At 52.1% G+C, this 16,458-nt stretch overlaps 2 protein-coding genes and 1 long non-coding RNA gene across 5 annotated transcripts in view; 2 read left to right on the top strand and 1 right to left on the bottom strand.

The window, feature by feature from the left end:
* LOC109026009 (uncharacterized) overlaps positions 1-5,314 on the bottom strand; it is a 9,200-nt gene extending 3,886 nt beyond the window's left edge. The window contains exon 1 of the long non-coding RNA XR_008670642.2: positions 5,247-5,314. This is a non-coding gene — a long non-coding RNA (uncharacterized lncRNA). The remainder of the gene's footprint in view (positions 1-5,246) is intronic.
* RORC (RAR related orphan receptor C) overlaps positions 1-10,887 on the top strand; it is a 26,445-nt gene extending 15,558 nt beyond the window's left edge. The window contains exons 5-11 of one of the 3 annotated variants that reach the window (XM_004026659.4): positions 869-1,381; positions 1,598-1,719; positions 2,678-2,810; positions 2,969-3,076; positions 3,258-3,368; positions 4,882-4,991; positions 8,686-10,887. In XM_004026659.4, coding sequence (XP_004026708.3) covers positions 869-1,381; positions 1,598-1,719; positions 2,678-2,810; positions 2,969-3,076; positions 3,258-3,368; positions 4,882-4,991; positions 8,686-8,847 — 1,259 coding nt within the window. In that variant the 3' untranslated portion in view covers positions 8,848-10,887. Of the gene's footprint in view, positions 1-868; positions 1,382-1,597; positions 1,720-2,677; positions 2,811-2,968; positions 3,077-3,257; positions 3,369-4,881; positions 4,992-5,266; positions 5,485-8,685 lie in introns of those variants that run through there. The other 2 variants (XM_055359220.2, XM_019022713.3) reach the window with 2 other exon arrangements.
* On the top strand, positions 10,802-16,226 carry LINGO4 (leucine rich repeat and Ig domain containing 4). Its single transcript, XM_004026666.4, has 2 exons — positions 10,802-11,086; positions 13,601-16,226. The coding sequence occupies exon 2, from the start codon at positions 13,614-13,616 to the stop codon at positions 15,393-15,395; it is 1,782 nt and encodes a 593-aa protein (XP_004026715.3). The 5' UTR covers positions 10,802-11,086; positions 13,601-13,613; the 3' UTR covers positions 15,396-16,226.
* Positions 16,227-16,458: the final 232 nt, after the last annotated feature.

A 16,458-nucleotide genomic window follows, 5' to 3' on the forward strand; every position in this document is an offset into this window, starting at 1 on the left:
TAGTCCCCCATTCCCATACTTGGAAACAGAACTATAGCCAGGAATGGAAACAGAATTGGCCTGAGAACAACCAGAGGGTGGTCGTGGGGGAGGGCTGGTGTTCCTGGTGCCTTATCCACCCTCCTCACCCACCACCTCCTCACCGGTCCCCCTGCACACCTCCACCACCACAGAAGGAGCCTAGGGTGGAGCTGGGGGGGCATGAGGTGATGAGGAGCCAGAAGGAGCCCGTCAGCACTTTTCAGTGCCCAAAATAACAAAGCAAAAGGAAGCACGCAGGGGTGCAAAGGGGCAGGCGGGGCGAGGGGCTGTGCCCCTACACCTGGGAGGGGTGGCGGGGGGAGTAAAAAGGCAGGAAAGAGAGAGCAGAAGAGGATGTTCAGAAACAAGCCGCGGAGCCCGGGTTGGGCTGTGGTGAGTATCTAGGTCACCAGGGAGCCTGCAGGCCTGACCACAGGGAGACCTGTGTTCTCAGCTCTCCTCTTCCTCCGACCCTCCCAAAAAGGCGAGGTGACCCCAATACAGCTTGAGGCCCTCTGCTCGACCACCCCCAGCCCCAATATCTGGAGGCCAGAATCCCCAGCCTAGACTCATTGCTTGAATTCTGCCATGATTCAAATCTGATTTAGAACTTAGAAGATTTTGCTTAGCAGATTGAAATGGCAGACTGGACAGACCCCAGAAGCAAACAAGAGTGAGAGGTGGACGGGGTCTTGAGCATAAGTTCCCTAAAGGCTAGAGAAGCTGTGCTTGGAGTCAGCCATTCAGAGAGCAGCAAGTTAATCCTTTAATCACCAAATGCCTCCTGACCGTGCCCTGTGCCATGTTCTCCTGCCTCATAAACCCCTGGTCCCTGGACCTCTTTCAGCTGTCAAGTTCGGCCGCATGTCCAAGAAGCAGAGGGACAGCCTGCATGCAGAAGTGCAGAAACAGCTGCAGCAGCGGCAACAGCAGCAACAGGAACCAGTGGTCAAGACCCCTCCAGCAGGGGCCCAAGGAGCAGATACCCTCACCTACACCTTGGGGCTCCCAGACGGGCAACTGCCCCTGGGCTCCTCGCCTGACCTGCCTGAGGCTTCTGCCTGTCCCCCTGGCCTCCTGAAAGCCTCAGGCTCTGGGCCCTCATATTCCAACAACTTGGCCAAGGCAGGGCTCAATGGGGCCTCATGCCACCTTGAATACAGCCCTGAGCGGGGCAAGGCTGAGGGCAGAGAGAGCTTCTATAGCACAGGCAGCCAGCTGACCCCTGACCGATGTGGACTTCGTTTTGAGGAACACAGGCATCCTGGGCTTGGGGAACTGGGACAGGGCCCAGACAGCTACGGCAGCCCCAGTTTCCACAGCACACCGGAGGCACCCTATGCCTCCCTGACAGAGATAGGTGAGCAGCTGGGGAGGTGGAGAGGGTGGTAGAGATGAGGGAGGGGTTTCCACCAGCACCCCATATCAATCAAACATGCGCCTGAGGGAATTGAGGGGTCCAGACGGGGGCGGAGGGAGGAGGCGGAGCAGGATAGGCCAGGCTGAGAAGTGCCCTTGCGTGGGTAGGCGTAGGAGCTGGCTGAGATCAAGCCATGCCTTCCTTCTCTGGCCCCAGAGCACCTGGTGCAGAGCGTCTGCAAGTCCTACAGGGAGACATGCCAGCTGCGGCTGGAGGACCTGCTGCGGCAGCGCTCCAACATCTTCTCCCGGGAGGAAGTGACTGGCTACCAGAGGAAGGTGAGGCCAGGAGACCTGCAGGAAGGGAACATATCCCACCCCCCCCCCACCGGGAGAGTTCAGAGATGGCTACCTGCACACGCCTGGGTCCTGGGGCAGGGCGGGACATCACAGACACAGGCTGGCCAACAAGCATGTGCACACCTTCTATGTACAGTTGTGAATGTGTGTATCTGTCTACACCCCAGCAGATGGATGAGCGCTTTTCCTTAGTTCTTGCCTATTAAAATTGTACCTGGCCTTCATCCTACCTCCTCTACCATGCAGACCTTGGTGCACCCTCCTTCCTCCTCTTCCATCAACAATAACAATAATCAGAACCCTGATTACCATTTGTTAAACACCCCTTCTCTGCCAGGCATTGTGCTAAACGCTTTATGTAAATTATCCTCAGCCCCTACCACAACCAACCTATGAGGGTGGCATTTATTCCTACTTTTAACAGACAGAAACTGAGCCTAGAGGGGTTAATAGATTTCCTCAAAGTCACAAAGTGGTGGAACCAAAGTCAAATTCAGATTCATCAGGCTCCAAAGTTTATGCTGCCTTTTCGATCACACTCTCATACCACCTGCTCTAAACACACTCGTTTGGCACTTCACATTTGCTTCTCCAGGTTATTGAGACCTTGGGCATAACCTTTGTGGGGGAGGGGGCAGCTGTATGTCCTGTTCACCTCAGCAAGATGTACCTTGTTGGAGGGCAAAGCTGTATCTCATACTTTTTGGATTCCCTCACAACAGCTAACTCGGTGTCAGCAGCCGGTGGGTGCTCAGTGTGTGGGACTCACTGGCAGGAATCTGTGCATTTGTGCTAAGACCAGGCTTTTGAAAATGCTAGTTGAGAACATAGGAGTTCAGAGCCTACCCCTTGCAGTTTATTAGGTGGGGCTCCAGGGCTCAGGAGGATCACAGGGCCACACAGAGCGCTACAGCGGGACCCTCCTCCCTCCCTGCAGTCCATGTGGGAGATGTGGGAACGCTGTGCCCACCACCTCACCGAGGCCATTCAGTACGTGGTGGAGTTCGCCAAGAGGCTCTCAGGCTTTATGGAGCTCTGCCAGAATGACCAGATTGTGCTTCTCAAAGCAGGTGCCCAGGGATGGGTGGGCAGGCCTGGGGACAAGGGGACAGAGCACGGCACGGGACAGAGCCAAGTGGAGGGAGGTGGCTTAAGGAAATCAGGGGGACAGAGTCAGATCCTGGCTTTGCTTGACACTGTCCCTGCATCTTCTCTCCCCACTGCCCAGGAGCAATGGAAGTGGTGCTGGTTAGGATGTGCCGGGCCTACAATGCTGACAACCGCACGGTCTTTTTTGAAGGCAAATACGGTGGCATGGAGCTGTTCCGAGCCTTGGGTGAGGGGCAGGGAGAAATGAGAGGGAAGATTCTGATGCCAACCCCAGGCAAAGCTTTGTGACCCACGGCACCCTCTTTTCAGGGCGAATTGCCCTCTCTGCTCTAAACACAATAAGTGCGGTGTCCTCGGGCACCATCGCTCCAGCCACTCTCTCACTTTTCTCATTTCCACTCCATCAGGCTGCAGCGAGCTCATCAGCTCCATCTTTGACTTCTCCCACTCCCTAAGTGCCTTGCACTTTTCCGAGGATGAGATTGCCCTCTACACAGCCCTTGTTCTCATCAATGCCCGTGAGTGTCGCTGGGCTTGGGTGAAGGACATTCAGGTGGCAGGGGCATGGCAGATATTGAAGAAGAGTCTAGACCTTCAGATGTAGTTAAATCTGGGAAATTGCTTTAAATAGCAGAATGAGCCCTACTCAGTATTGCTATAAAATAAAATGAGTTAAAATAAAGATTCAGAGGACTCTCAGAGAGGGACAAGAGCAGCATAAGGTGGGGTTGTGGGAAGTGGGGAGAAATGAGGTTGAGAGGAAATGAGCCACTTTCCTGACAGAAATGTGTCTGATTGTTAGTCTATGGCAGTGATTTCATTGTAGCACACATCAGAATCACCTGGGGAGCTTTAAAAACTGTTGCTGCCTGGGTCCCACTTCCAGAGATTCCAGTGTACATGTGCTCCATGACTTATGATGGGGTTATGTCCCAATAAACCTATCGTAAGTTGAAAATATGGTAAGTTGAAATTGCATTTAACACACCTAACCTACTGAACACCATAGCTTAGCCTAGCCTACCTTAAATGTGCTCAGAACGCTTACATTAGCCTACAGTCTGGCAAAAGCATATAACACAAAGCCTATTTTATAATAAAGTGTTGAATAGCTCATGTAATTTATTGAATATAGTTCTAAAAGTGAACAGCAGAGTGGTTGCATGGGTATTCAAAGTATGGTTTCTACTGAATGCAAGTGGCTTTCTCACCAACATAAAATCAAAAAATAGTAAGTCAACTCATCATAAGACTGGGACCGTCTGTAATTGATAAGGGGTGCACTGAATTTTAACAGCCACCCCCAGGCCACCAAGATTAAGAATCACTGCTCTGTGTGAACTAATTTTAAGGCTGTATGCCTATAATAGGAAGACTCTGGATATCCTATCCACTCCCCTGGCATGGAGTAGCTGGGCTGAGCCAGATGAATGCTAAATATTCAGAGAACCTAGGAAAGTGGGTCAAGCTGCTAACCTGAGTTTGCAGATCGAGACTATCAGTCTTCTGGCTCTGCCAGTGAGTGGACACCTAAATATGCCCCTCAAACTAGAAGATAAAAACTTTAAAGACGACTTCTGGGTATTTTATAGAATCAGGGCAAAAGTTAGTCACAGATTGCTGCAAGCCCCCTAGTGCAGGCCTGGGCACCTTCAGGAAGGCCACCTCCTATCAGGAGCCCTTTTCGTACATGGGGGAGCTCTTTTCCAACTCTTGTTACCCCTATGACAGAATCCTTGTGCCTAGCATTGAATGAGCTATGTGGAATATCAGGTTACCAGGGAGAAGGTAGCTTGGAGTCAGGAGATCAGAAATTCTCATACCTTTCATCTCTTCCCGGTTTTCCTTGTAGACAGCTAGCCAAGCCCAATGTCCCAGAGCTTACCATTATCAAACCAAGGCACACACATGCACGCGCTCAGCTTAGAAGACCTCTATCCAGCACAGATGTCCAAAAAGATACACCCTCTTGTTGGGAGTTAATGTCCATGTTCTTTCTTGTTCTCATTACGGTCCCACCCCCTCCTCCAGACCGGCCAGGGCTCCAAGAGAAAAGGAAAGTAGAACAGCTGCAGTACAATCTGGAGCTGGCCTTTCATCATCATCTCTGCAAGACTCATCGCCAAACCATCCTGGCAAAGGTAGGAGCAGTCCCTGGGGTAGAAGAGGCCAGGCCCATCGCCAGCTCTGTAACATCAGAGTTTGCAAGGGCCGGGGTCTGCGGGTACAGAGGAGGGAGTGCGGGAGTACCACTCTCTGTTAGAGAGCTTGCATCAGCAGTGGGAACTAAGGGAATGAACAGCTACTTCCATGTGCATAAAGACTGGAAAGTTAGAGGGCCTGGAATTGGGAGGCACCTCCAGGGAACAATTCAGTTTAATATAGCCAGCACTTACCCAGCACCTGCTTGTACAAGGCACTGTGGAAAGACACGGAGATTTGGTCGCTGCCCCCACCAAGAGATTTTAATCTGGTATGAAGAAGAGATCTGTGTGTCACTAACTCTAACATAGAGTAGAATGTGGTATGTGATATAATAATAATGCAATTAACAGAGTGCTTTTGCTGACATGCTTTCTCATCCTCATGGCAACCCAGTCAATAGGACAGGTGTTCAAATCTCCCTGTGTAGCAGCCGGGCACAGTGGCTTACGCCTGTAATCCCAACACTTTGGGAGGCCAAGGCGGGTGGATCACCTGAGGTCAGGAGTTCGAGACCAGCCTGACTAACATGGTGAAACCCCATCTCTACTAAAAATAAAAAAAATTAGCCAGGCATGGTGGCAGGCGCCTGTAGACCCAGCTACTTGGGAGGCTGAGGCAGGATAATCGCTTGAAACCGGGAGGCAGATGTTGCAGTGAGCCAAGATTGTGCCATTGCACTCCAGCCTGGGCAACAAGAGCAAACTCTGTCTCAAAAAAAAAAAAAAAAAAAAAAAAAAACTCCTTGTAGCTATCAGGAGACTTCAGTGACTTAAATGCAAGATTGAATCCCAGTGCTCTTTGCGCTCTTTCTATCCCTGTGTCCCCTATGTATAACTATAATAAGTGACACCAGGAAAATGTTATGAGAGTATAAAACAGGGATTAAAAATAATTTGGGGGTAAAAGGAGTGGGTCATAAATACTTCCCAGGGAAGATGACATTTATACTAGGCCATGAATGATTTAAGATTTTAACAGGCATTCATGGGTGTGGGGCAGGCATTCCAGGCTTAGGGAACAATAGGAGCAAAACAAAAAAAATGAAAAAAAATCCTTTTCCTGGGGTTTAACCAAAAAAATGGATGAGATGAGTATGAGAGGCTGGGGATAATTGTTTTATGGGATTTGGGTGTGGGACTAGGGTACAATGAAGACCAAGAACAACAGGAGAAAAATAAGGAGGCAAAATAGTGTGTATGTGGAGAATCGCTCATGGTACATCCTCACTAAAGTGTAAAATCAGGAGCTGGGATAGACTGATGGGGCAGAAGAGCACCAGATGATCAGCCTGAAAATTAGGTCAGGGGCAAATCAGAGAGGACTTTCAATGCCATATAAGAGTTAAAGCTTTATTTCTAGGCCACAGGGAGCTCCAAAGGCTAGAAAAATGACACAATCAGAGCTGTCATTTAGGCAATTTACTTTGGAACCAGTATAAAGGAACCATTTATGTAATTATTCAAGCAGGCCTTTGCTATGTGCCAGGCACAGGGCTGGGTGTTAAGGATACAGCAATGACTTACACAGTCTGTGCTCTGAAGAACTTGAACTTTAATCTGCTACAGGATGGATTTGAAGGAGGAGAGACAGGAATCTGGGAGAGCAATTGGAAAGTAAATCTGGTTGGATCTGCTTTCAAAATACATCACCTTCCCTGCTATTACCACCACCCTGGCCCCTACCAGCTCTCAGCTTTCACTTGGACTTTAAGAGAGGCCTCCTAACTGAGCCCCTGTTCCACCCTCATCTGCCCTGTAGCAACCACACCACACCTACTCCGCACCCACGGTAGCCCTTTTAAAAATGCAATCTCATCATGCCCCACTCCTGTGGTTTTTTTCTTGTTTTTATTGTTGTTTGTTTGTTTGTTTTGAGGCAGTCTTGCTCTGTCGCCCAGGCTGGAGTGCAGTGGTGTGATCTCGGCTCACTGCAACCTCCACCTCCCAGGTTCAAGCGATTGTCCTGCCTCAGCCTCCTGAGTAGCTTGGATTACAGGGATTACACGCCCGGCTAATTTTTGTATTTTTAGTAGAGACAGGGTTTCACCATGTTGGCCAGGCTGGTCTCGAACTCCTGACCTCAGGTGATCCGCCCACCTCGGCCTCCCAAAGTGTTGGGATTACAGGCATGAACCACCACACCTGGCCTTGACTCCTGTTCTCAGCCCTCCTGTAGCTGCCTGTGATGCCGAGAATCAAATCTAGAGTCTGCATCATGGTCAAGTGGCTCATAACATGATCCCTGCCTTCTTTTCTCACTTGATCTTCCACTGCCCCTTCAAACACCCATTGCAGCCACACTTTCTTCCTTGCTATTCCTCGAACACATCAAACCCAGTCGCAGGGCTTTTGTACCTGCTATTGTAGTCACCTGGAGGGTTCTTCCCCCAGTTTTCCAAATGGCTTACTCCATCTCTTCATTCAGGAGAGGTTTTTCCTAACCAGTAACCCCATACAAAAAGCTTTAGTTTTCTTTAAAGAACTTATCATCTGACACACTACATATTTATTTTCTGGGCCCCTCACCAGAATGTAAATTTAATCAAGGTACAGATTATACTTTATTGACTGATATATCTGATATATCACTAGAGGCCATCACAGTGCCTAGCTCAGATCCAGACGTGTTCTCAACAAATATTTGTTGAATGAATGAAGGAAGCTATTGCCATAGCCCAAAAAAGCTCAGAATAAAGCAGTGGTGAGGAAGAGAAAGAATCCAGGAGATATGAAGGGATCACACCCTGCTGCCTGCTTTTCCCTGACTGCCTCTTTCCAAGGAAACTAAGCTGGGGGAGGGAGGCAATGGCAGGCAAAAGACATTTTTAAGCCTCTTGGTTATAGAGGAGACTGCAAGAGATAAATTGTTCTTTCAGCCTTGCTCCAGTGAGGTCTCCCTGCCTCCATCTGCTCACTGGTTTCTGTGCCTTTTTCATCTCCCCTTTGGCTGAGTGCTAGCAGCATTGGTTTGCTACTTGCAGTGTTAGGTGCCTGCTTAGAAAGTCTGTTTAGTTCAAAGAGTTATTAAGCATGTGCCATGTGCTAAGCATTATGATAGGTACAGAGGGGACAGGGAAAGAGAGACCTCAGCCAAGGAGCTGAAATCTAGGGTGGGAAGGCAGACAAATTGGACCATTTTCCTGCAATGTAGTAAGTGCTACACAGAGGAAAGCCCAAACGAAGGGCCCTTAATCCAGATGGGAGGCAGTTAGGGAAATAGTCTTAGGAGAGGTGACACTAGAGGGTAAGGATTAGTAATGGGAAGAGGGGAACAACATGCACAAAGGCAGAGGCATGTGACAGCATACAACAAGAGTCACAGATAGTCACTCTTATAAAAGCACGAAGTGCACATTAGAGTCTTTGACAAGGTTCATTCTAGAAGTATTGGGAACATAAATTGAGGGCTTCACCCAGAAAACATTCACCTGTCCGCCACCCACTCTCGCTTCCCTCCATTGTCCTGAACACACATGTACTTCTACCAGTGGGATTTGGCTGGTGCCAAAGTGCCAAGTACATAAGGGGAAGGCAAGGAGGGTTTGTCCTAGCCCAGGAAGAACGAGCGGACTTCTTTGCTCTGAGGAGAGCTGAAGTATTGACCCTCCCTTCCCCATTAACCCATATCCAGCTGCCACCCAAGGGGAAGCTTCGGAGCCTGTGTAGCCAGCATGTGGAAAGGCTGCAGATCTTCCAGCACCTCCACCCCATCGTGGTCCAAGCCGCTTTCCCTCCACTCTACAAGGAGCTCTTCAGCACTGAAACCGAGTCACCTGTGGGGCTGTCCAAGTGACCTGGAAGAGGGACTCCTTGCCTCTCCCTATGGCCTGCTGGCCCACCTCCCTGGACCCCGTTCCACCCTCACCCTTTTCCTTTCCCATAAACCCTGGAGGGTGGTCCCCACCAGCTCTTTGGAAGTGAGCAGATGCTGCGGCTGGCTTTCTGTCAGCAGGCCGGCCTGGCAGTGGGACAATCGCCAGAGGGTGGGGCTGGCAGAACACCATCTCCAGCCTCAGCTTTGACCTGTCTCATTTCCCATATTCCTTCACACCCAGCTTCTGGAAGGCATGGGGTGGCTGGGATATAAGGACTTCTGGGGGACCAAGACATCCTCAAGAAAACAGGGGCATCCAGGGCTCCCTGGATGAATAGAACACAATTCATTCAGAAGCTCAGAAGCTAAGAATAAGCCTTTGAAATACCTCATTGCATTTCCCTTTGGGCTTCGGCTTGGGGAGATGGATCAAGCTCAGAGACTGGCAGTGAGAGCCCAGAAGGACCTGTATAAAATGAATCTGGAGCTTTACATTTTCTGCCTCTGCCTTCCTCCCAGCTCAGCAAGGAAGTATTTGGGCACCCTACCCTTTACCTGGGGTCTAACCAAAAATGGATGGGATGAGGATGAGAGGCTGGAGATAATTGTTTTATGGGATTTGGGTGTGGGACTAGGGTACAATGAAGGCCAAGAGCATCTCAGACATAGAGTTAAAACTCAAACCTCTTATGTGCACTTTAAAAATAGACTTTAGGGGCTGGCACAAATCTGATCAGAGACACATATCCATACACAGGTGAAACACATACAGACTCAACAGCAATCATGCAGTTCCAGAGACACATGAACCTGACACAATCTCTCTTATCCTTGAGGCCACAGCTTGGAGGAGCCTAGAGGCCTCAGGGGAAAGTCCCAATCCTGAGGGACCCTCCCAAACATTTCCATGGTGCTCCAGTCCACTGATCTTGGGCCTGGGGTGATCCAAATACCACCCCAGCTCCAGCTGTCTTCTACCACTAGAAGACCCAAGAGAAGCAGAAGTCGCTGGCACTGGTCAGTCGGAAGGCAAGATCAGACCCTGGAGGACTTTCCTGGCCTGCCCGCCAGCCCTGCTCTTGTTGTGGAGAAGGAAGCAGATGTGATCACATCACCCCGTCATTGGGCACCGCTGACTCCAGCATGGAGGACACCAGGGAGCAGGGCCTGGGCCTGTTTCCCCAGCTGTGATCTTGCCCAGAACCTCTCTTGGCTTCATAAACAGCTGTGAACCCTCCCCTGAGGGATTAACAGCAATGATGGGCAGTCGTGGAGTTGGGGGGTTGGGGGTGGGATTGTGTCCTCTAAGGGGACGGGTTCATCTGAGTAAACATAAACCCCAACTTGTGCCATTCTTTATAAAATGATTTTAAAGGCAAGAGGTGTGTGTGTCAGAGGGTGGGGGAGATTCTTAAATTAGATTACCTGCATGCCTGCTCTCCACCCTCATTCCTGGGTCAAGACTCAGGTTTCCAGCTCAGCTATCCATCAGCATTATACAGATCCAACCCACCCTCACCCCACCCCTGCAGTTTCTCCCCAGGTGGAGCAGTCCCTCAGTGAGGACTGTGAACGAATCTTCAGGAACCCCCACTGTAGGAACCTCAAACTGAGCCCCACGGGAGATGCTCTAGACTGAGAACTTCCCATAAATGATACCCACGGGGAACGTTTAGATTTAGAGGTTGCACAGAATTGCTCCACATCTGGGAGACCAAAAGACAATCCTCTGGAAGGTGGCTGGCCCAAGCTCCCCAGTGGGGGAATCAGGATGTCAGAGAGATCCTCTAGAACCTGCTGTTCTTGCTATTGCATGACCCCTCCCTGGCACCAGAGCCTCCCTCCTGGCTCCCTCCCCTGTCACTTGCCAGCCTGTAGTGGTGCTTGCTGCAGCCCTCCCTGGTTGCTTTATTTATTTATTTTGCACCAACAGGGTTGCTGCAGACTCATTCTTGCCTGGTTTAAAAAGAGAGAGAGAGAGAGGAAAAAAAAAAAGGAGAAATGCTTTCTGGCTCTTTTCTCCACCTCAGTCTTGGCAGCAGCGGCCGAAGCAGCAACAGCAGCAGCAGCAGCAGCAGGCGGTAGCCGGACAGCCAGGCAGCGGGGGTTGAGGCACACAGGGAAGGTGCAGGGGCCTGAGGTGCAGCTCGAATGGGACAGAGCCCCCAGCGCTGGACAGATGCAGTGCCAAACTTGATGCCACCTTCCCGCTTCTCCGGTAAGTGCCCCCACTCTCTGTCCCAAAGATGCAGCCGCCCTTTTCCATAACATTCTCCGAGACAGGCCAGACTAGTGTGCCCCTCAAGGCAAGAGGGTTTGGGCCCCCACACTGCTAACAATTAATCCTGGCCCCATGGGACTTTGAGGGGGAAACTCAAATATCCCAAGTACCCCTGGGTGGAAGGGCTCCAAGGAGGCCTCCCTTCCATCTCCCCAGTGCTTCCCCTTCCTCTGGAAGGGTTTTTCTCCACAATCAGTGTGGATCTTCCAGAAATCTTTCCCCCAGGAACCCTCTCCCCACACAGTTCCCATTTGTCAGTCAGGTGTGCTTTAAAGAGGATACAGGATACCCAGGTTCAAAAGTGTCTCTGGACTGCCACATAAAGACAAGAAAAAGGCTCCCTACCCTTGAGGGGTGATGCCTTCAAGGGTCATGTCTTGGTGATATCCCCATCCCACTGAAGGGACAAAAAAGTGGTTCTGACATCTCTCTTCCTGCAAAGTGGCCGGAAGCCGGTCCTGCAGCCGTGGAGGTTGGCAAGGGAAGTTTGTGATTAAATTAGCCACCTTAGAAATAAAATAGGTTGCTCCAGCTCCCTCAGCCCCTGGCCCAGCAGGCTTTGGGACTCGGGGGAAACTCACAGGAGCAGGAAGGAAGAAAGCTGGGTTACATGCTTCACTGCACTTTTGCTGAATGCAGGGCAGAGGATGGGCAGGAACTGCAGCAGAAGTGATGAAGAGCTAGCTGTCAGGTGGACTTCCCAGAACAAGCCTAGGGAGAACAAGGGAGGCTGGGCCATCTTTCCCGGGAGAGCTCTGGGCATGCCACAGAGACCTGTTAGGTCAGTCTGGGGCGAGAAGAGTCTGCTCTACAGTCTTTGCCCCACGTTATTCTTTTTCATCCCCAAGCCTCACACCAGTTTTCTGCATCCCTCTGCTCTTTTGGCCTCTTTCTTTAGTTTCCCAACTAGGACAATCCTCTCAAGTGGCTGTAGGATAGCCACTAGAATGATCCTTCTAGGAGGTGGAAAGTGGGAAGGAAAGGGGAAGAAATGACCGTCTCTTAAACTGCCTCTCCTAAGTTCCACATGAGAAAAAACAGGGCATGTAGTAGAAAGCTGACCCTGTAGAGCCCAGAGAGCCTGAAGCCCACAAGCCCAAAGGTGATCAGGATTGCCGCTCAGCAGAGACTCAGACGCGCTGTATCCCAGAGAGCATCCATGGGCTTTTGCTCCTATCTCTGTAGCCATCCCTTGCCAATTCCAGTACTTCCTCTGCCTTGGGGTCCCTGTTGACATCGAACAGGATGAGTCAGGGGCCCTCATCACCTAGAGGGCCCCTTCTCCTCTGTCACTTCAGCCATTGTAGTCACCATCTTCCTGAGGGTTCCCGGAACCTGGTACCCAGAAACTGACTATAAGTCTACAGGCTCTGCACACTGTCTGTGCCCAGATACCTGCTGTGCCAGCCAACGGCTCCCTTCCTCCCCACCCTACAGCGCTTGGTCAGATGCTGTCTCTCCTCACTTATCTATGCTCCCTGGTCCACAATCTGTCTCTTGGGAATTTCTCAGGCAGCTCAGGCCAAAAGGGACAAGAGCTCTCCCTCAGATCCACACACTGGACCAGAATCCAAACACCATTAAGGAGGGATATGAGGGAAGCCCAAAACTGAAGACCAAGCAACAGAACTCAAAACCTGGGCATCCTTTGGGTCCCTCACACACCCCAACTTCAATTGTAGTAGAGAAGCAGTTGCCCCTGGGCTCTTGCAGGGGATTCCCAGCTTCCCAGTCAAGTGCCCCCTGCATCCTATGCCACAGCTAATGTACAGCTTGGCAGTTGTCCACACAGGGCATTTTGGGGAGATTGGATCTTGTTAGTCCAGGGCTCAGGCCCTGGGCCAGGCTGGAAGAGGGCTCAGCATGGGGATGGAGCTGAGGCCTGCATGTTTCCCAGCCTTGGGTGAGCTAGTCAAGGTGAGGACCTCTCCAGTCAGGACAGGGAACTCTGGGCCAAGGACATGATCTCCCTGAGCCTTAAGCAAAACTATGGGTACATAATGTGAAAGAATAAGCGTGAGCAGAGAGGGACAGAGCAGAGCTTGGGAAGAGCAGGTATCAGGGAGAAGGGACCTGAGATACTCCTGGATCTCACAGACATCAGGAAACCCCATACAGAAAGACTCAGTACCTCCCTGCTGTTCCCTGCCCCATTCCCATAAGCTTTTTCCCCACAGAAATCAGGCTTGGCTAGGGTTCCACGAGCCAGTAAGCACTTGGCTGGTTATCCAGGGCTGGAAGAGGGAGGAAAGCAGAGATTCCCCAAAGAGAAGCTCCAGGAAGCCCCAGGGAGGTGGCACACAAGAATTCTTCCTGGTTCTGTGCCCTACTTGTTGGCAATGCTGAGACAGATAGACCGATTTCTCTCCTCTCTAAGAAGGGCCAGGAAGTCCAGGGTCACCATCATCTGAAGCCACTTTCCAAAAAGGGCCATGTCATCATCTATTCCAGGACTGAAGAGGGAATGGATGCAGCCACAGCTCCAAAAAAAGCCTGGCCCCCATGGCCCCCGCTCCTTTTCCTCCTCCTCCTACCTGGAGGGAGCGGTGGCAGCTGCCCTGCTGTGTGTGACTGCACCTCCCAGCCCCAGGCTGTGCTCTGTGGCCACAGGCAACTGGAGGCTGTACCTGGAGGACTCCCACTGGACACTGAGCTCCTGGACCTGAGTGGGAACCGCCTGTGGGGGCTCCAGCGGGGAATGCTCTCCCGCCTGAGCCTGCTCCAGGAATTGGACCTCAGCTACAACCAGCTCTCAACCCTTGAGCCCGGGGCCTTCCATGGCCTACAAAGCCTACTCACCCTGAGGCTGCAGGGCAATCGGCTCAGAATCATGGGGCCTGGGGTCTTCTCAGGCCTCTCTGCTCTGACCCTGCTGGACCTCCGCCTCAACCAGATTGTTCTCTTCCTAGATGGAGCTTTTGGGGAGCTAGGCAGCCTCCAGAAGCTGGAGGTTGGGGACAACCACCTGGTATTTGTGGCTCCGGGGGCCTTTGCAGGGCTGGCCAAGTTGAGCACCCTCACCCTGGAGCGCTGCAACCTCAGCACAGTGCCTGGCCTAGCCCTCGCCCGTCTCCCGGCACTAGTGGCCCTAAGGCTTAGAGAACTGGATATTGGGAGGCTGCCAGCTGGGGCCCTGCAGGGGCTGGGGCAGCTCAAGGAGCTGGAGATCCACCTCTGGCCATCTCTGGAGGCTCTGGACCCTGGGAGCCTGGTTGGGCTCAATCTCAGCAGCCTGGCCATCACTCGCTGCAATCTGAGCTCGGTGCCCTTCCAAGCACTGTACCACCTCAGCTTCCTCAGGGTCCTGGATCTGTCTCAGAATCCCATCTCAGCCATCCCAGCCCGAAGGCTCAGCCCCCTGGTGCGGCTCCAGGAGCTACGCCTGTCAGGGGCATGCCTCACCTCCATTGCTGCCCATGCCTTCCATGGCTTGACTGCCTTCCACCTCCTGGATGTGGCAGATAACGCCCTTCAGACACTAGAGGAAACAGCTTTCCCTTCTCCAGACAAACTGGTCACCTTGAGGCTGTCTGGCAACCCCCTAACCTGTGACTGCCGCCTCCTCTGGCTGCTCCGGCTCCGCCGCCGCCTGGACTTTGGCACGTCCCCCCCTGCCTGTGCTGGCCCCCAGCATGTCCAGGGGAAGAGCCTGAAGGAGTTTTCAGACATCCTGCCTCCAGGGCACTTCACCTGCAAACCAGCCCTGATCCGAAAGTCAGGGCCTCGATGGGTCATTGCAGAGGAGGGCGGGCATGCCATTTTCTCCTGCTCTGGAGATGGAGACCCAGCCCCCACTGTCTCCTGGATGAGGCCTCATGGGGCTTGGCTGGGCAGGGCTGGGAGAGTAAGGGTCCTAGAGGATGGGACACTGGAGATCCGCTCAGTGCAGCTACGGGACAGAGGGGCCTATGTCTGTGTGGTCAGCAATGTCGCTGGGAATGACTCCCTGAGGACCTGGCTGGAAGTCATCCAGGTGGAACCACCAAACGGCACACTTTCTGACCCCAACATCACCGTGCCAGGGATCCCAGGGCCTTTTTTTCTGGATAGCAGAGGTGTGGCCATGGTGCTGGCAGTCGGCTTCCTCCCCTTCCTCACCTCAGTGACCCTCTGCTTTGGCCTGATTGCCCTATGGAGCAAGGGCAAAGGTCGGGTCAAACATCACATGACCTTTGACTTTGTGGCACCTCGGCCCTCTGGGGATAAAAACTCTGGGGGTAACCGGGTCACTGCCAAGCTCTTCTGACCTTTCCTTCCCCAGTGGGGAACCCACCAAGTCTGCTTCAGATACCAAAGGGGAAGACAGAACCAAGGCTGCTTGAACCAGAACCTAGTCCCAAGCAGCACCGCTCTCCTGCACCTCCCGCCTGCGTTGTGCCTCCTGCCGGAGAGTCTGCTTCCTGAGCTTTTCCGGTCTGAGGATAGCATTGTCATTTCTTCTCTGAGGGTCCCAGGGAGCTGCAGATGCAGACCCCGTCGTTAGTCCAGCCCCCGCTTCACCCCCTCCACACACAAAACAGGAAACGTAATCAAAGCGCTAGTCAGCTAGTCTAACCACTAGGCTTTCTTCACACACGCTTATATCCTTTAATAACCAATTGCCAACCACGGCTATAAGATTATTTCAGAGGTGGGGCTGGGAAGTGCCACTTGCTCCTTAGAGTCTGTTTGTCAACCAGGCAGAGTCCCTTTCTTTTCTGCTCCCCACCCCAACCCTGCCCCTATGTACAGGAATAAGAGCAAAGGACCCACAGGCTACAGAGAAGAGGATGCGGACAGAGTGTGGGATGGGGAGGACAGACCATATACTGCACTGTGTTTGCATGAGCCTCTACCACCTTCCTCTGTCTACCAGATCATTAAACCTGCTGTCAAAGGGCCACAACAGTAGCAGCCAAAACTAAATGTCATCTCCGGAGTTTTCTTTACTTCAGTCTATTTCCTACCCTCATTTCTGTTATATCTCCCCGGCTCCTTCTCTTTCTGCTTGCCCATTGATTATGTGTCCCAATGGCATTGCCTCCATCTAACCTGCCTGACAAACAGGGTAAGGAGTGCCCCTCCCACCTTCACTTTCCTCACCCCCCTGCACCCCCACCTCCATGCCCGGAGGGATCAGCACTCCTAGCCCCAGTTTCAGCCTCAATCCTTTCCCTTTCACTCCCCATCTCTGGAACTGGAGAAGGAGTGATCCTCTACCTTCCAGGGGACCCCTACATAGAAATTCCACCTGGGACACCCAGCTGCTGCCTCTCTTTCCCATTTCTCCATGGGAGCTCCCCATCATTTTTGCGTCACAGATCCCTAGT

The sequence above is a fragment of the Gorilla gorilla genome, chromosome 1, assembly GCF_029281585.2.
Source record: "Gorilla gorilla gorilla isolate KB3781 chromosome 1, NHGRI_mGorGor1-v2.1_pri, whole genome shotgun sequence".
In the NCBI taxonomy this organism is placed as follows: Eukaryota; Metazoa; Chordata; class Mammalia; order Primates; family Hominidae; genus Gorilla; species Gorilla gorilla.

Bases quoted from the DNA above. Each gene is read 5' to 3' on its own strand.
- LINGO4 (XM_004026666.4), top strand. From the start codon at position 13,614: ATGGATGCAGCCACAGCTCCAAAAAAAGCCTGGCCCCCATGGCCCCCG.